Raw genomic sequence first — 20,227 nt, forward strand, 5'->3', positions numbered from 1 at the left:
ACTTGCATTATTAGCTGTATATAATGAGTGACCTCTTCAGCAAAACAAAATCCTGTAACCTTCAGGAAATACTTTACCCATCCTTTGGCTTCTAAAGCTTACTTGTAGCAAGTAACTGCAAAAATCTAAACACTTCAGAATGGCATAAACATGGCAGATATGAGTTAAGTGGGAACCAGTCTTTCAGTGATGAAATATTATATTTGCTTCCTTTATTGAACCATTTAGGATTCTTACCAAAGTTTGACTAAAGTGCTGTTATGTTCTTCATGCATCAGTGGTGTGACCAAGCAAATTATCTCTGTGTAATTCTGTATAAACCATGAGAGAAACACATTTTTTATGAATAATTCAGAATAGTAATTTGGAGTTGTTTATTTTTTCTTTTGCATAAAGATAAAATTCCAAACAAGAAACTAGTTTTGCAAGTGGAGATCAAAGCTCTTGTGCCTTTTGTTCAGAGTTTTTCAAGGATCATATTCTGTTTTGTCTCAAAATGTTTTCATCCAGCCCTTCTTGCTGCTTTTCCTCTCTTTCCTTCCCCTAAGCAAACTGTACTTGATGCTCTTATCTCACTGGTGACTTCCGTTGCTTACTAAACTTGTCATTTCAGCAATAAAAGTTTTAAAAATTTGTTTGCTAATAACAAGGAGACATCACAAATGTGTTTATTTGAGCAGTTGACATCCTCTTTCAGTACGATTTCTTTCCTAAGTCCTCCTTCAGATCACACTGGGAACTATAAAATTACTTCTGTGCATTGCAAAGCAGTACTCTTAAAGGACTTTGAAAGCCCCGGGTGTTGCTGTTCATATGGTGCTTTTTTTTTCCCCCTGAAGAATAAGTGAAGAACTGGTTAATGTCTGACACTACAGTTTAATATAGAACCATAGAAAGATACCCAACACACTCAACCCTATTAAGTATTCTGAATCTGAAAGCCTGATGGAGAAATTTTATACAGGACGAGTATGTTAAGTATTTGTGTAACCAACCAAGGAAAAAAATAGTTCAGAACTAAAGCCAGCTTATCTGTTCTAAGCAAAAGAAGTTGAATAGCTGGAAACCATTCGTAATGGGGGATTTTGAATTTAATCATGTTCCTGTTTAAGTCAATGAAATTCTGCTCCTGACTTAATCTCTTCAAGACTGGGTACTAAATGACCTGCCTGATGTGCCTGATTTCAGTCTTAATAGGTCATAGTTTCTGTAGGTAAGTAGGTGATAGCTAAATGGAGATTCTTATTTTCAGGTGTCAAGGCTCTGCGTTTTGGGGTTTGTAAGTACAGTTTGTGCTGTGTACAAGTCTCATCCAATGGATGCATTTACAATAAGTATAAAATGAGGATAACTAGTATTTTCAAAGGAAGCCTGGATAGCAGGAAGGAAGTGCCAAACCCGACCAAAAAAAACCCAAAAGAAACCCCACAACCCAACACAACAAAAAATGTGCTAAAGTCAAAACAATAACTTACATGTGATGTTAACATTTAAACTGTGCATATATTTAATAAGGTATGAAAGTGAATGTAAATGGGGAGCTTTGCCTCCAAAAATCTTTGGAGAAAGAACAATTGGTGTGCTGTGGAAAGCAGATGCATGGTAACTTGCATTCTGGCTTCACTGTAGGAAGTGATGTTGGTTTTTGTTATTCCTTCACTTAAAGGGATTAATTATATGTGAAGGATGCCTCCAGTATTTGTCAATATGAAATAAATAGAATTATCGCTTCCAGCTCAGCTTCATAGAAGAGAAGTTAATTGGAGAGTAAATAAAAAAGACATAACAAATGATCTGTGCTAATGCCATTGCATATTCTATGAGTACATTTGTTCCCACTTGATATGTCTAATAGGTAAAAAAGGTCTGGCTGCAAGTTCTATTGCTGTGAAGTAGTTAGAGTTTGAAAATGACAGGCAGCTACAATTACACTTAAAAACCTGAACAGCTTCTAAATTACTTTGGGGGATTTCCAGTGTGGTAAAACCAGGCTTAAACTTTTAAAAGCTGCCTCTACCAGTTTTGCAGTTTGTGCAAATGTATCTGTTATTACCATAGTAGAAATGGCTTGCAGGATTCAGATAAACAAAGTATTACTACCTATTCTGTCCTTCTAATTTGAGCTTTCTAAAACATAAAGCAATAGCTTTTTTTGAGGAACATGATACCATGAAATTTCATTGCTAGAATACAGTGTTTCAAGTATTTGCAGCCAATTGCCTCGCTGCTGTTTTGTGTTACCCTGCTTTCTTTGTTGGCACAGAGAACTGTGTTGTGTGAAGATGAAAGAAATTTCTTGCATCTCCAGTTGATTTCATCATATGTTAAGTAATGTGGAGGCAATCTTGAATAGATTGGGACCACACTTACTACTCTCACTGCCATGAATGGCAGGAGGTGACAATTTCTGTTTATAGAGATTGGCTGTTAATTTGGTGTTGTGTAATGAAGCAGCATCTCCACTGTTTTTATTATTTCAAAAAATTATAATCTCTGAGTGTTGCAATACATAGGAATAACCTAAGTCCAAAGTTGATGGATTCGATGCCTTTAGGAAAGTACTGCTGTTTCAAACAGCTTTTGACTGTTTCACCAAATATCAGGCCAAAACCTAATTTATTTGGAAAATTATTTTCAAGCAGACTCCCATCTCTCCGGGCTTGTCTTCTCTTCCAATGGAATAGTGTTGTTATCAGAAAGGTTTATTTTTAAGGAGAGGTTTAAGTAATGAATTTTAACATGATAATATGGTCAACTACTGCTGCAGAATTATTAATTAATTATTTATTAGCAGTATCACCAGCACTTTTCTAACCATGTCCACCAACAGTGCTCTTTCCCATTACTTTTGTGGGTTATGGAGTATTGTTTCTGTTCTCTGTCCTACAGGGAGAAGAAAATAGCATTTGATCATCTGAAAAATGAATGTATTGGCAGTGTAACTTACATCTTAAATAGTGTAAAAAAAAAAAGAAATCCCATTCAATTTAGTTGTCCAGATACTCAAATGTAGAAGTAAATCACCTTAAATAACCTGGGTTGTATCCAGATGTGATGTTTCTTTACAGTTGCTATTTATTAACCTTTCACTGGTATCACCTTTACTGATGTCTAGTAGTTGTAGCAGGAGTACTAATAACCTTGGTTCCTGTGTTCAACTACTGTTTAAATGTAGTTTTGCTACTTCTTGTCATGATAGTGTGATGCTTGTGCATTTATAGCAAGTAGAACATCTTCCTCAGGACACTTGTGTAAACAGCCTGTATGTGACGTTATGGAAATACTTCTAGTTAGGCAGGAAATAGGACTGCTGGGAACATCTGTGGTGAAATTCTTTTAATAAAAGCTAATTTTTTTCTTAAAGAGAATGAGAAGTCCTTCAGTAGAAAAATCAAGTGTTACAAATAATACTCATTAACTACTTCACTTCTGTAATAACAATTTAAGACTCTGTGATATTGCTTACATTAGAAGCACCTAAATTATTAAAAATCTTATGTTTGTATTTATTACAAGAATAGACTTTGTGCTAAGCCTTTTCAAATATTTGAAGTGGTGAAACAGGATTATTGGAAATGCTTTCAACAGAAGAATAAGTGAACTTTCTTACAAAGCCTCTCGCAAATTATTCCATTCCATATAAAACAGAAGGCTGTAAAACTTTGCTTTTCTTAGCCATGAGCATGGGCCACTTGTATAACCAATATAAAATCATGGCTTGCTTATTTCTACAAATGTTACTGTACAATCTGCTACCTGCTTAATTTGTTTATCAAGTGAAGACATTTTGCCAATTTAAAAGAAAAATGGTCCCCATATGAAATGAGTAGCATAACCTTGTTAAACCTGTGTTTCTTTATCTCTGAAGGGACACCTTAGCTTGGATTTAAGGTCAAGGAAGGCAAGATGCATCGGTAATGTGCAGTGAATATTTTTCTTGCTGCCTTTGTTAGTGGCACAAGTAGAGGTGTTTGTAGTTGGCGATCTTTCACAGGAATTAACCTTACGTATAGGTTTTGGTCCTTGTGGGAAGTTGTGGGTTACCCTGGTGAACACCACAGTTGCCTGAGGTACCAGCTCCTCAAGAAAATTTCTGTAGCCTACTTTCCCCTCTCTCTCTCCCTACCCACCACCCAGCTAAGCAAAACTCTGTCTGCCATCAATGTAGTTGTTTGTTAGCTTGAACAGAAGAGACTCAAGGGAACATTAAGTGCAAAGAGTGATGTGCTGAATGTTTTAAATTTCCTCCACAGAAACTGCTTGGTCTCCACAGCAGGCATGGCAAGCAGTCACTCCCTAAGGGCAGCACTAGTACCCAATACCTAGCACTAGTCGGGCAGCCTTTGCCAAAGCAGTCTTACATTGCGCAGTTTGGTTAGGAGTCACTGGGAAGAGATGTCCCTTATCTTCCATATGTGGTCAGCGGGCAGTAGAAGGACTCTGCGCTTCTCAAAGGGTGGAGACACATCTTGTGACTAATTAAAGTGCTGGGTGGTGCCCTGTTCTCTGTTTTCAGCTTGGCAAGATGTTGTCACATAGGCTGTTAGGTTGTGTGTAGGCTGTTCCCAAAACAATGGCGTGCAATTTCCTAGGCAGGTCCCTGGGGAAATATCTTTGCTGCTTAATAGCAGGAAAACTGTTCAACCTGACAGGAAATACACAAATAGGTCCTTAACCGTGATGTGGGGACTGCCAAGATTTATAAAAGAGCATTTTGTGTGTCTTTTGAAAAGGGGATGTTCCAGCAGCACTTAGAGCTGGTATGAGGCACTTGAGATGTGCTATTTTCTGTCTTGAGCTTGCAGTGAAGCGTGGAAAAGACTGAGTTCACATGGATGATTTTAACCAGCAGCAACTGAAGTGGTTATATTAAGATGCTGTTATATGCTGTTGACCAGCAAATTGTGTTTCACTGCTAGGGTAGCTTTAAAGTACTGTTTCAAGGTTAATTTTAAACACATATTCAACTATGCTGGTATTCTTTAAAACATGCTGTTGTCCCCTAAAATACATCTTCCTAAAGTTGTGAGCTTATCTCTAATTTTGATAGCTGCTTAAATTTTCCTCATTCTGCTGAGACTTTATGTTAATGGTGTTGATATATGTGATCAAAAAGGATGAATAGCACAACTGTAAATTGGAAAAATAGCTTCCACTGTGTGAACCAGCCCAGTGAAGGTGGAGATGTGCAAAAACCATTTCTAGTGCCTTACAATATCAGTACTGATCTAGAGTAACTCAGTGTCTTAACAGAGCTATGAAACAGTTGTAGAAATAGATAATCCTCCACCTAGATATGGGAAAAATGTAATTCAATTTCTCTTACGTTATCTTCTAGACATGACAGGGTAGTCATCTGCCAGTAGGATGAAGGTAAGGCTCTGCTCTCTTGTGTGGAAATGACAGTACAGATTAATACTTTTGTACAGTAACTCCTTGGTTATTCTTTAGTCATGGGAAAACACCAGATCTGGGACTGAACGTGAACTCATCAAATTAAGTCAATGTAGCTGGGGAGGAGCAGCCTCCTGGGTTGCCATTTGGGGCTGTGATTGAAACCAATCGATACCGATTGGAGCAAGGTCATGGAGTGATACCATAGTCAATGGTGTTGATACAACTGCATTAGCATGTTCTGCATAGCTCCTAAGAGCTCTAGAACTGTAGAATTCTAGAATTCTTGAAGGGATTTGGCAAGTTGAACCATTATTGTAAACTTTACTTTTCTCAGTTCGAACCTATAAGGTTAATCATGCCTATATCATCACTGATTTTGATTTTTTTTTAGTCCATGGGGAAAAAAAAGCTTGGTCTCTGAATTGTTTTATGCTCTTATTTACATTCAGAAATTTGTGACTTCTCTAGAAAGTGAGTCTGTTTATAACAAAAAGTGAGTTTGGATGTTAGCTATTTGTTTTGTAACTTGAAATTGCAAACTGCCATCATCAATTTTATGAGGAAAAGCATTAGAATTTAACTTTCTAGTGATCTTTTGGTAGATAAAGTATGATTATTATGGATAACTTAGCACTGATTATAGTGCTTCCGACATGCTTGGAAGTGCTATCACTTCGCTTTTTAAAGAACATCATCAGTAAATTTGAGTATAATCTGGATTTGTCTTTAAATAGATGTAGAGTTTCATAAACAGGAAGCTGTGTTTCAGCTTCAGAAACAGTTTTGGCACAAAGGCAATAATAGAAAATATAGTCAAGGCTCTGGAGGCTCTTAAAATTCCCACTGTCTGCCCTACTTTTTCTTCCATAATATCCTTTAGGCAGCATTTCAGTGCTGTGGTGAAGTCAGTGACATTTGTTACAGTCATGTAACATCAGCTCATACTAGTGTGATTAAATAAATAGCTTCTGAGTTCAAACTAAAAGCCATTCTGTCCTCTCTATCCAAGACAGCTGCAGACACTGCACAAGAAAAAATGTTGCATATTAATGTGCTAGTCTTGTGGTCAAAAATATATTTTCCAAGTCTCTTTTGTACAGTTGTTTCCAATGAAAGATTGTGATTCCTTGCAAATTACTAAGTCTTCCCTGCACTTTTACTCTGAAGGACTTTGAGTAGTTGAGAAAAAAATAGAAATATCAAATTCTTGAATCTAACAGTCTGAGCTAATGTATGTACTGACAGTTCACTAATGAACTAGTGAAGAAAGAATTACTACGTTGAATTAGGGGCAGCACAATTGATGAAGTGAAATTCAATGATTCAGTTAGAAGTTCCAAATTAGTTCTGGGTTGGTTTGGTTTGGGTTTTTTTGCCTTTCCTCCAACAGAGTGCACCTCTGTTAGTATATGAGCAGAAAGTGGCTTGCAAACTTAAAAGCTTACTTCTATACACTGTAAGAGTCCTGTTTGAATTTGTTTGAAGTTCTTCTTTCAAGAATCCTTCCTACGCTTATTGGAGCCAAGTTTTATACGTAGATATAGAACTAATTTATGATGCAAAAAAATTAAGTTTTTGAACTTCTCTTACTCGGATTTGTAAGTAACAGTGTCTCTTCCAGTTGCTTGATGTTTATCCCTAGCGTACTTATAATTCTGGCCAGCTCTTTTGGAAGGAAGCATGTTGAAGATGACCTTGTATCTGACTTTCCAGAACATAGGAGACTGCTGTGCATGCATGAGAGCAGAAGAGAAAACTTCTCAGCTAGCCTGTTAGTATCTGTGTGAAATGTGGCGTGTAGAGAGGTTATTGTCAATGACTTAATCTACATGAAATCAGATCAGGTTTGAGCTGGAAGAAAATGTACCGTGAAAAAATGTAGCAGAGTGTTTTGTGGTAAGACTTAAAACAGTTGAGCAGTCTGGTGAAATGCCTTTTGTATCTAGGTAGTGTTTACCTTGCCTCAACAAGGAGTGATGTAAATGGTTTCTGGAGGCTTCTTCCAGCCCTATGTTCCTGATGTTGATCATGGTAGGGTGGACTATGGTATGTAGGAAGGAACATGTTCAAGTGTTGCAGCTCAAATGGTTCTTCCTTTCTGGCTGTTTCAGACATTTCACCCCTGATCTCATGTGAGAGCTGGGATCTTCAGAAAGGCTGAAAAAGGAAAAAGGCTGTATCATTCTGGTCTTGTGTGAGGGTTTTCTACACAAGTGTGGAGATGTAATGGGCTTCTTCCTGTAACACTACACACACCCCCCCAAAGTGTATCCAAGAAGAATGTGGAGTTACCAAGGGATCAGGATTTGCACTGAGGAGGCAGTTAATTGCATCTGGGAAGGGTTTGGAGATAGTATGAACTAATAATGGTGCGATTCCCTGTCCCAGTTGATTCTGGGTCCTGATTGTGTAGACAGAGGCTGCAGAAGGGCAAAAACAGGCCATGTCCTGTACTTGCAATGAAGCAGTAGAGGGCACCAGACTTTAAGGAGCAACTTCTTGTACAGGAGTTAGTAATGGAGAGAACAGGCAGAGGAAATAGGAACAGAGAGGAGTGAGGGACATCAGCCTTCAACCTCACTCTGTGCTTGTTTTTTTGGGAAGTTGTGTGTTTCGTGGATGACAAGGCACAGCTGCAGCTATAAGAAAAAACAGAACTGCTTCAGGTGTTTCTTTGCCTACTCAGAGATATACCTGAACTAGAAACTTAGTTAAAGCCCTTACGTAAAATAATTGCTAGCTTACAATATGGCTTTTTTTTTCCTTGTAAAGGTAAGGAATTTGAAGATTTAAGGTTGCCTGTGGTATATATGATGAACTTATGTAGCAAAATTCAAATACCTAACATGAGGATAATAGACTGAGATATAGTTCACAGTCTTTAGTTCAGTCCTCACTGACCAAAGCATCAGCACACTGTAACAAATCCTCATGCAAACATTGTCCATTGTGTTGTTATCTTTGTCATTAAAAATGGATGACAGTGGGTTTTTTTAAGATGGATGAAGTTGTTTCCTTAATGTATATAGCCAATCCCTCTCATATCAAAACACCCATGCTTTTGGCTTTGTATTACAGTAAACTAGTTCTGCCATCTTCCAATTTGTTTTGTTTTTCCTCAGTCAGTGTATAGCACTGTATGCGTAACTAACATGTTAGGCTTTGTCCTAACTCAGAATAAGCTAAAATCCCCAAAAAAGTCAAGAATCAATATTTCCCTTGATTATTTAGAAAATAACCTGGACAACTCTGATGCACTGGCAGTCTAGCTGATGCATGTTAGAGTTGTTATCTGTAAACTGCATTACATTTCAAATTTGTTTGTTTAGTTTGCGGTCATCTCTGGGTGCATGGTAGGCTTATCCTTGCAGATGATGTGTGACTCATATTCATGCTTGATATGTACTAGCTAGATGAAAACTTATTGATGAAGTGTATTGTGAATGCAATAGTAGGACAAAATCCCTTTGTATATTAGGCGTTCAAAACTCAACCAGTGTTTCTGTAAGATAGGCCTGTAGTACGTAAGAAGTGTTACGGGCACCATGCTGACATTGCAGGGTATTAGGCTTGCGTGTGTACTGTGCACTTAGCAGGCAGACATCTGTCTCATATATTAATTGCAGACTTAAAGGAGTCCCAGACTTAAATATTAAGTCCTTTGTGAAACGTGATTTGTAAAGATTATCCCTTTCAATCTTCTAATCTACTAGAAAATTTGGACATTGCTGCTTTTAGGTGTTTTTTTTACATTCCTTCCTGCCATCATCACTGACTTTACCAATCCACCGCTACTCAGCTTGACAAAATGTGTGGCCATTTGTCTCACCCAATACTATAGCTTTGTCAAGAACTGAAAAAGAAACAGCTCCTGGTGAAATGATAAAGAAATATGTAACATTAAAACAGCATAGGACACAGTTCAATAGTGTCTTGATCACTGGTCTTTCTTTCCAAACTTGCCCTTTAAAAAATGCACAGGCTGGCTGATCAGGCAATTGCAACAGTGATTTTGCTTTTCTCGTCTTTTTGCTTTTAGTTTGGAAGTCACTAGCAATTTGGAAGGTAATGCATTTTCTCAGATGTAGTTTGGTATCTTTACAAACATCATCATCTAACTCCTTGTGAAACTTCAGTATAAGGTTAAGGGAGGTTTTAACACACATAATCTTCAGAAATGTGAGCAAGGCTAAATCAGCATGAAGATTCAGCATAGAAGTGGATTTTACCAGACTACTGACAAATGAAAATGTGTGTCATTAACATGCTTCCTGTAGGGGAAAAAGCAGTGTTCCAGGTGATAAGTCATGCCTTGGACAGTGTCCTAAAACAGTTGTACAAACCCAGTGCTGTTTTCAGTAGGACAGGTGATATTGTTGGGGAACAGAGACACATCATAGTTAATGCCGTGGTGAAGGCATGGGTTTGGTTGAGAAATACTGAGGCTTTAATGGATTGTTACTTTTAATAAGCATGCACCCTCAGGGAACCCAGTTCAAAGGCTGTCATGTGGGTAAGAGTCTGTTGGGGTAAGGACTGGAAAGATGTACTGAGGCTTACCTAGGAACCTCAGTGCAGTGTCACATTTGTACGTGCCTTGCATTCCTGGCTGCCCCCGGTGTCTCCCAACTACAGGGAGAGTGAGAGTGTTCTCTTCCATATGAAAAGATGGCAGCGGCATGCTTATAACCAACAGAAAAAGTCCAGACCATTACACTGTTGGGCAGAGGGTTTGCTACACACCATGGGTTATCGATTTAAAAGTCCGAAACAGTATGAAGTATGTGTTAGATTAACTGGCAAGGAGTAGGCTGGCATCTCTCTTCAGAACCTCTTACAGGAGTAAAGGACTCCTTGCGGTTGCTGAGCCTGTTGTGGAAATTGTGCAAAAGCTTGTTTAGAAAGGTATACAGTTGGAAAACTGCCTTGCTTGCTATCTCTTGGTTTCTGCATTTGCAGGTTTCCTCTTCCACCCATGTTTCTGTATAAAGGATGCCATAATGAAATGGTGTTCTTGGTTCATGCTCTGTTTGTTGTGTCAACAAGTGAGAAGCTAATAGAGCTACATGCCTTTTATTATTGTGTTATAGTTTCTAGGTAGAATCATAGAATCATTAAAGTTAGAAAAGACCTCTAAGATCGAGTCCAACCTATGACAGAACACCACTATGTCAACTAAACCATAGCACTAAGTGCCAAATCCCATACTTGAACACTTCCAGGGATAGTGACTCCACCACTTCCCTGGGCAGCCCATTCCAATGCTTAGCCACCCTTTCAGGGAAGAAATTCTTCCTGATGTCCATCCTGAACCCCCCACCTGCACAGCTTGAAACCCTTTCTTCTTGTCCTGTTGCTAGTTGCCTGGGAGAAAAGGCCAGCCCCCACCTTGCTACAGTCTCCTTTCAGGTAGCTGTAGAGAGCAATAAGGTTTCCCCTGAGCCTCCTTTTCTCCATGCTGAACAGCCCCATCTTCCTCAGCTGCTCCTCATATGACTTACTCCCTAGACCCTTCACCAGCTTCGTTGTCCTTCTCTGGACTTGCTCCAGTACCTCAATGTCTTTCTTGAAGTGAGAGGCCCAGAAGGGGACACAGTACATGAGGTGCAGTCTCACCAGTGTCAAGTACAAAGGGACAGTCCCTTCCCTAGTCCTGCTGGCCACACTATTTTTGATACAAGCCAGGATGCCATTGGTCTTCTTGGCCACCTGGGCACACCGCTGGCTCATGTTCAGCCAACTGTCAAACAGCACCCCCGGGTCTTTTTCCACTGGGCAGCTTACCAGCCACTCTTCCTCCACCACGTAGCACTGCTTGGGGTTGTTGAATCTCATACTGTTGCCTGTCCAGATCCCTTTGGGAATGCCAAAAGGCCAACCGGATGTGGCACCATTCACCACCACTCTCTGGGCTCAGCTGTCCAGCCAGTTTTTAACCTAGTGGTGAGTACACCTGTCCAAGCCGTGGGCTGCCAGCTTCTTCAGGAGAATGCTGTGGGAGACAGTATCCAAGGGTTTACTGATGTCCAGGTAGACATCATCCACAGCCTTTCCCTCATCCACTAGGCAGGTCACCTGGTCATAAAAGGAGAAGAGGTTGATCAAGCAGGACCTGCCTTTCCTAAACTCATGCTATCTGGGCCTGATCCCTTGGTTTTCCTGCATGTGCTGTGTGACTGCACTCAAGATGATCTGTTCCATAACCTTTCCTGGCACCGAGGTCAGGCTGACAGGCCTGTAGTTCTCTGTATCCTCCTTACAGCCCTTCTTGTACATGGGCATCACATTGTCCAATCTCCAGTCATCTGGGACCTCCCTGGTTAACCAGGACTGATGATAAATGTTGGAGAGTGGCTTGGGAAACTCTTCTGCCAGCTCCCTCAGTACCCTTGGGTGGATCCCATCCAGTGTGGTAGACTTGTGTCTAGACACTAACTACTTCTCCCTGTATTGCAGGGGGTCTGTTCTGCTCCCTGTCCCTGTCTGCTAGCTCAGAGGGCGAGTTGTCCTGAGGATATCCAGTCTTTCTATTAAAGACTGAGGCAAAGAAGGCATTAAGTATCTCAGCCTTTTCCTCATCCTTGGTAACAGTGGTCCCCCCTGCATTCAATAAAAGATGAAGATTTTCCTTGTTCCTCCTTTTCTTGTCAATGTATTTATAAAACCACTTTTTATGATCTTTAACAGCAGTGGTCAGATTGAGTTCTAGCTGAGATTTTACCTTTCTAACTTTCTCTCTACATGACCTAACGATATCCTTGTACTCTTCCTGGGTTGCCTACCCCTTCTTCCAGAGGTCATAAACTCTTCTTTTTCCCCTGAGTTCCAGCAAAAGACAGGAACTACTAGGTAACAGTTTTAGACTGAAGGACTATTGTGGTCCATAAACATTTGGTTTCTTACCTAATAGCATTGTAACAGATGGGGAAGCATTTGACATGCTAATAGGTTTTGTTTCAGGAGAGACTTGCTCCTACCAGCATAAAACCCTGTGTGGCCGGTGCTGCAAGATATGTGTGCGTTAAGCATATGATTAAAACATTAAACAGGCGTAGAGTTCTTTGAAGTATGTAAATACTTCTGAGATTTCCCTTTCCTTTTCATTATTGTGTGTATAAAGAGAATATCCTGTTCTGTGGCTAGAAGTGGAGAGTGAAAAGGGATGGATTTAAAATGCTGCACTGAGGCTAGAAATCAGTGCTGTAATAACCTTCAGTCAGTGGATGAGTTGATATGAGAGGATAGACACAGACCTCAGAAACAGTACTTTAAACTGAATGCCTGGAATAATGTGTGATGACTCTGCACTCCCCCTCCAGGATGTACAGCATTTAAAAAATATGTGCTGAAAAACCTTTTTACCCCTGCAGAAAAAGGCAGAGGGATTTCTGCTGTATGTCTTAGTCCTGCTGAGTCAGTTTAAGCATCTAGGTCAGGTTTCACCTGCCTGCAGTTAAATTTTATTCAGTTCTTGCAACCTTCTTAAAAGTCTCTGTGGTGTTTGGTTGGTTTGTTCAGAACAACTTGAAAAGGATTTGATGACAGCTGAAATAACCTGCTGTTCCAGGACAAAGGCTAGTGCCAGACCTTAAAGAAGGGAAACTCAATGGGTGACAGTAAGAGTAAAGGAAAGAGATAGCTGCTGTACTTCTTTAGGAAGCCTTCAGTTGTCATCTTGGGCTTCAGATCATGTTGATGTAGGGGGGAGATGCAAGATGAGAAGTGCTGTTTCTCTTCACCCAGCTGCTTTGAGACAAGACCAACTAAATAAGTTGCTGGAAAAGCTCCTGACGTGCAGCATCTTAAGCGTTTCAGTTGGGCAGATTATCCAGGTGCAACTCTGAAAAATGAAGTCTGCTGTGAACTAGAACTGACTTGTGACTCGCATGCTTGAACTGTGAGCAGAGCAAACTGGGGCTGTCTGCACCAGCTTATGTAGGGAGGCCTGAGGCAGAGCTTAGAAACAAAACATCATTTCTTCAGGAGTCTGTGTTTGTATAGTCACCAGCCTGGACTCTTGAGAGGCACAGCAGGAAGGTGTGTATTTGCCACTTGCGAAGATGGATGCAGGCAAAAATTACAATTGACCAAGCTGTGGAGCTGCTGGAGGGTTGGAAGACTTCCATCCAAGTCCAGCCTTGTCAGGCTCTCTGCAGACACTGTTAATTTAGTTTTGTGACTGCTTTCCCTGTGTATTTGCCTGTCCTGCATTTATAGCCCAGAGCAGGAGTTCTGAAAGAATTTAGGATGGTAATTTACAGCCAGCTGAATTTCCAGGTCCTCTCAATGATAATTTATGTACCATTGCAGATTAAACCCAACAGCTTCCTTATTCGTATGGATGTTCTTAAGTTGCCCTCTCCTAATTGCCATAACTTTGGCAGTTTGTCACAAAGGCAAACTTTAAAATGACAGCCGTGAGATCAAATGGTTGATCAGTTTTTCTGTTGCATTGCTTGAATATCTCACATGCATTGCAGCGGGGGGAAGGCAGTGGGGGAGGATGGCAGGAGAGTTGTAGAGGTTTTTTGAGGGTTCAGAACTAGCTGTGTAAAGATTAACATACAAGGTGAAGTTACGCACTCGCTTATGGGCTGGTTCAGATGTGAGACTGAGATTTGGTGACTCCTGAAGGAGAAACTTCAGAATCATACCCACAGGTCATGCAGTACTGCATCAATAGGACTAGCTCAATTAGAAGAGGAGGAAACAATAAAGCATCTAGATCAGAGGTCAGCAGTGTAGGTCTGTGTTCTTCAGGCTTTAATAAGCAGGTGGACCTTCAAGTTTACTTTAGTGCTTATTGGTGTATTTGGAGAAATTTGATCCAGCTCAAAACTCCGCTGAACATAATTAGCTATAAATGTCTCATGACTGTTAATACCATACAGGATAGATGTTTTGTAATGCTTTCCATAACTTGGTTCAGTATGTGATGTGGGATGTATTAGCAGCATTTCCTTACCTTTATTGCAATATTTTAGTTGTTAGTTGGCTGATTTCATAAATATGTGTGTGTGTATATATATATATATATATACTTTGCAGGGATATAATCTTGTCCAAGTGTTCTCTCCTACTATATGTAACAGGTGTTCTGTTCTGTAGCCCTCTCTAGTTTTTATCCTCTATTTTCATTGGTTCCTCTATTCTCCTTAATTCTCAAACTCTTGGAAAGCTGAGTGACAAGAAATCCAAGGGTGGGATGTTTTTGTTTGTGGGGTGGTTGTTTGTTTGGGGTTTTTTTTGGGGGGAGGGTGTTTATTTTGGTTTGGTTTCTGTTTTGTTCCATTTTTTTTCTTTCATTGGGGGAATATGTTCAGTTACCAATTATAATTGGTTGTAAACCAGAATTTTTGAAAAAAGGACAAGTCAATATATAGATGCAACTAGATGCTTCCTCTTTCATGTTTGGGAAATGAAACTATCCTGGTTGCTGTTTTAAGTCTGACCTCAGTCCTAGTTATACTAACTGGTCAGTCTCACAGAACATGAAACCACCTTGAAGGTCAAAGTAATGGATTTTTTTCTATGATTCACTGTAAGGTTTGTGTAAATTCTTTTGTTTAATATTTCAAATGTGCTGTGTTACTTAACACTGTAAAGTGTAACTGTTTACTGTGATTTAGTGAATTTTTATCCTGACATCAAAACTATGTATCATGCTTTTTTCAGATGTTTTAAATTCATGGATTTTATTCCTATAATACTAGAGCTATAAAAATAGGGATATTTGCTGCTAGGTAATTGTGTAAAAGATTTCTGTAATGCGAAAGAAATACCTTAAAAACAAAATAAAAGACCCCCCCTAAAAAAACCCAAACATATCCCAGATTTTATTTAAATAAGGCCTTTTTTGTTTTGCTCAAATCACCCGATTCCTTAGGATCAATCAGACCTCTTAGTTTAAGTGAGGAACATACTAAACACTTAGATTACATTCTGGGTAGAATTAATGTATTCATATAAAGTAAGAGACCAGTTTCCAAGGACAGCTTTTCTTCAGTATATTGCATTCTAGCAGAGAACACTTTGCAATTGGAGTAGGTGCACACACATGTAGAAAGGAGGCTGCAGCTTTTGGATCTGGTGATGCTGGACAGGAATGACAATTGCAGCACCTAATTAGTCACCTGAGCTTCATCAGGCAGGCTTTCAATGTAGCTTATGGACAAAGGCTTCCCTCAAGCACTCATTGTTGTCCCAGTTAGGATTCTGCTCTGGGTTGTTGTCTGGAGGAGCCTGTTCCTCTACAAAGGGACCAGCGGTATCAGTTGTAGACTCTCTTCCCAAAAGCTTTTTTTGTTTGGTTGGTTGGTTTTTTGGGGTTTTTTTGTGTTGTTTTTTTTTTTTAAACTTTGCTGAAATCATTGTGTGCGCTCTTCATGGAATTATACCTTTAAAATCACCAGAAGATCAAACCTTAGGCAGGATGGCCCTTGGAGCTATTTCTCTTCATATTAGCACAGGATCCATGTTACTTGCCTAAAGTAGGTCAAAGATGATATCTGGATTCAGACTTCAGATTGGGCTTCTGCAGCTTGTGTACTAGTCTTTAGCGGTGACCGTGTGAATAATAATTCTTAGGAGCTCTCAGGACAGTAATCCAGCAAGGAATGGTGCAAGGGAGCGGAGAGGGGAAGAAACTACACCTATGATCTGTAGCTGTGCTGGGAAATCCCATCAGAAAGCCCATGTCTGGCTTTCTGGCACACGATACAGAGAGTCAGAAAAAAGCTCCATCATCAACATTGTGTCCACCAGGTGCTGTGATAACCACTGTGATAGCAAAACACTCAGCGAATACCTGTAAGCTATGAGGTGCTCTATGTGGAGGGTGCATCTCTGATACCTTCCTGGTCCCATGAGTATGCCTGGGCTAGCATGGGAGGCAAACTGGCAAGTGAGCAGGTAAACTTTCACTGAAGGCAAGACTCCCTAGGTTGGCTTTGTGGCCGGCAGCACTGTGGTGATTTGGAAATCCTGCATCTGTACACGCATGGGCTGTTGGCATTCTTAGTGATGCTTCCCAGCCCAAAACAATGCTGTTGGGGTTATTGCAGTTTTTGATGGATAGGTCTCTGCTCTGGGGCATCTGTGGGATCATCACTGTCTCTGAAAGCATTCTGGAATCATGACAGGGCCAAAGAGTGGTGTAGAAGTTCTCCTGAGTTCCAGATTGTGTGCTGCTCTGACTCCCATTCTTTCTGCTGGGTGTTGTGCCGAATACTTGCTCACCTCTTTGAAAGCAAAGACTGATGCCTTCTGTAGACCAAGACCTACGTGGTCATTTTTTCTGAACTCAGTCCAGTAACTGGGTAATTAAATTACTGTGTAACAAAACAGCTAACACCCTGGTGTGTTAATCTGCCTGGTTTTACATGGAGCCTAGACCTATTAAGAGTTCTGTGCTTAAAAGTAACAAGTCTTAGCTTTTACAGAGAAGAGTTAACACTCAGACCTGGTAGCTAAAAGGCTTGGCCTCCTTAACCTGCCAAAAATATCTTGTTAGTCAGTTTTCCCATATTGCTCTGGTAGCTCTTTATTGTTTCCTCAAGCTACAAGGCTTCCTCAGGATCTGAGTTCCTCCAGAGATTGCTAAGAAAGTATTGCTAGCTGTGTGAATAAGGAGGGCACTCAGTGGAAGTGCAGCAATGTGAGACATGTCCACAGATGTACTCTGAACACTCGCTGCAAACATTAGCAGAAGGACAGGTGCATAATCACCTTGTTGAATATATAATTGAAATAAGTATGTACTGTTGAACTGTTTGGCTTTCAGCTCCTGCAGGCAATTCGGGCTCTCTTTGAGCCTTTGTGTCGGAAAGGAAGGGCCAGTGTGTTCTTGCAGAGTGTTTGGCTGCATTGCAACAAACCTGGTTACTGATGCCCAGGCGTACTTTGATTGATGCAGAGATGAAATGACTTTTGGGAGTGGCTTTTGGGGTGACGTCCCACATACAATGATGTCAGCAAAAGATTTTAAAAAATTCAGGTGTGGCATAATCTGCCAATTAAACTGATTAGTGCTCTGGCTGAGTCCTGAGAAGGAGCTCTGACTACAGCCGTGCTTGTTGAAGGCTTTTATTTAGTGCCTTTGGCTCACTTGTATGAGACTTTTTACCTAGTACCTTCACTGCAGCACGCTGTAGATTGCAGTAGGATACTGTACCAAGGCTATGTGCTAGCTCTCTTGCTATCAGGGGAAATCAGCTACCAGCTCACAAATGTCCCTGACCACTTGGAAGCTGTGACAGTGGAAGAGGTCCTGCGACTCCCAGGGATCGAGATGGAATGCATTGCTGCTCTGTTGGCAGAAGTGAAAGCTAGCCAGGAAGCGATGCAGGCTGGGCAGAAGGAATTAAAGCACGATGTGGAAACATCTCAGAAGGAAATCAGAACAGTGTTAGCTTTGCAGAGGAGCCAGCAACAGGTGAAGGAAGATCTCAAAGCAGAGATGAAGTCCAGTCACTTGGATATAAGAACTGTGCTTGAGGAAATTCAGCGAGTAAGAGAAGAAATGGAAGCTCGGTTAAATACTCAGGCTGATCTGGTCTTACTGATCAAAGAAGTGAGCACCAATTTAACGTGTGTAGACAAGGCTTTCCAGAAAATGGAGGAGAGGCAGAAAGTTTTTACCAGACTGCACCTTCCCACAAGAGAAAATGTTGAGCAAGGATTTTTCTTTGAAAAATGCTTACACCAGACGCACATTGGTTTTGAAAATCCTGTGGAAGCTAACAGTTTGGATGAGGAATGTGAAAAGAAGGTGCTTGGGGGTAAGACAATTATGACTGCAAGTGTGGAAAGAGAAGTGAGGTTGTTTCCACTAGTGCGTGTCCAGAAGCTTGTTTAGGCTATTTGGAATGCTTTTAAGAAATATAATTTTTTTAGAAATTGAATGTCTTGCTTAAAATGATTTCTAGTTAGTGTAGATATTTAGTACCTAAACCTTCCTAGTACATGACTTATCATGTAAGGAAGGCTTTGATTTGGTTCTGCAAACCAAAAAAGTACGTGGTAGATTTTTCATCTGGTAATCCAGCAACAGTGCACAAGATAGGGAGGCTCAGGAAACCAGCGGTACCTGAGGTAGCCAGCCAGACAAATACTGTGTCAAGTACAGGACAGAGGCCCAGCACTTAAATGTAACTTTATGGAACACACCCTGTGTACTGACAGTTGAGTATTTCTTGCCATTATATGGCTATTAACTACAGAAGCTGTGTATGGGAAACAGTTTACTTTATGGAAAAGCTTGGAATGGGTTTAATTTAACTCGCCAGTGAGTTAGACTTGGCTGCTGTGCTGTCCATGTAGTTAGTGACTGTAGAGGGAGTGAGAGGATTTGTGGACCTTTTCCAAGGTCTAGATCAAATCTTCTGTGAATGGTTCAGTGATCAAGCGGCTTAGTCTTTGCAAAATCACTTTTAAATTTTTTCTTCTTTCCTAGTATGAAGAAGGGTAGGACCTTAGATGGCAATTCTATTTGGTTACCGTGCTATATGCAGCACTTGCAAATCTGATTTCTAGTCTTCAGAAATGGAGCTTTTCAACTAGATTGGATACAGTGGTTTTAAGCTTGTTGGAGAGGTGTCCAGAACCTAATTTATGGATGGAATTTGTTCTGTTTTACAAGTCTGACTGTATAAAGGCGGCAGGTAAAGAGGCCAAATTGAGAAGGACTTGGGCTGGTAACCAATACTGTCGTTGATGTGGTGGTATCAATAATCAGATTCATGATACTTTTGTTTTGATGAAAGCATGGCTTTTGTTTTGACACCACAGCATGCTTTCTATACAAATCTGGAAACGATCTGTCATTGCCCAGAGGTACGTAGGCCATAAATAAGCATTGGAGTGTCGGTAGTGTTAATCTGTAAAGGCAGTTCATGCTAAAGGGGGTTTATGCTTTTCAGCATTTGAAGTGGCTGTGTGTAGCACACATCTATGATAAAATTGCCAGCAGGAATGTCACTGAATTTCACTTCATGCATGTTTTTTTGTTCAGCTTTTTTTTTTTTTTAGAATAGTATCAAGGACTGGCTTGCTTGGATGCTTGAATGAGCTTCTAGGAAAATACTTGTTGGTCTGGGCAGCACGATAAAAGCAGTGGTATGAAACTGGCACAGTGATAAAGGCTGGCTGAACTCTGGATCCAGGGCATATCTGGAGTCTTTTGTCATTTGTGGTTAGCTGGTGTATCACTGTATTTAAATGAAATATCTTCATTAGGTAACTGTGTGATGTAATTTTTTCTCAGAGTAAAAATTATCTCCAAACATTTGTTCAGGTTTAATGCAGCTCTGTCAGGGTCCTAAAAATTGATGTAAAACTCATTTAAAATATTTAATTAAATTTTGACATTCACTAAATTCAGTGTATCAGTGAATTTACCCAATACTCTTAAATCAAGATGAATGCTCTGGTTCTCTATCATAAGTGGAGCATTCAGGAGGGGAGCTGGAATATATGAGAGAGTAGGAGCATGTAAGCCGGTAGGGAAGGGAAGAGCTGACTGTACGTGTTTATTGTCTAGTCCCTGCTCCTTTTCTTTTTTCCCCCTCTCTCCTTGATTATTGTCTCGTGATTTTTCAAGGAGCTTCAGAAGGTAACCAGTATTTTCCTACATGCAATACTGTCCATAAGATTGCTGGAAATTTGATATGGTTGCTCTCAAATGTGAACTGTCATTCATGTAAAGATGTCTACTCAAAGGACATTGTTATATCTGAACTGTGAGAAAAGAAGTGGTCACATTAGTTAAAATGGTGGTAAAAAGAAGATAACTAGAACTGGCAGCCAAGCTTTAGCATTTGTTGTACAAATT

General features: G+C 40.2%; 1 protein-coding gene across 9 annotated transcripts in view; it reads left to right on the forward strand.

Annotated features, from left to right (window-relative positions):
- The window catches only part of MTUS1 (microtubule associated tumor suppressor 1), a 133,921-nt gene that overhangs the window by 79,399 nt on the left and 34,295 nt on the right, over nt 1-20,227 (forward strand). The window contains exon 1 of one of the 9 annotated variants that reach the window (XM_017812693.1): nt 17,672-18,176. The exons of the other annotated variants lie outside the window; for them this stretch is intronic. Within the exon in view, the coding sequence (XP_017668182.1) occupies nt 17,687-18,176 (490 nt within the window). The 5' untranslated portion in view covers nt 17,672-17,686. Of the gene's footprint in view, nt 1-17,671; nt 18,177-20,227 lie in introns of those variants that run through there. 9 annotated transcript variants of the gene reach the window in all.

This window comes from Lepidothrix coronata, unplaced genomic scaffold (assembly GCF_001604755.1).
Source record: "Lepidothrix coronata isolate B3197 unplaced genomic scaffold, Lepidothrix_coronata-1.0 Scaffold0, whole genome shotgun sequence".
Lineage (NCBI taxonomy): Eukaryota > Metazoa > Chordata > Aves > Passeriformes > Pipridae > Lepidothrix > Lepidothrix coronata.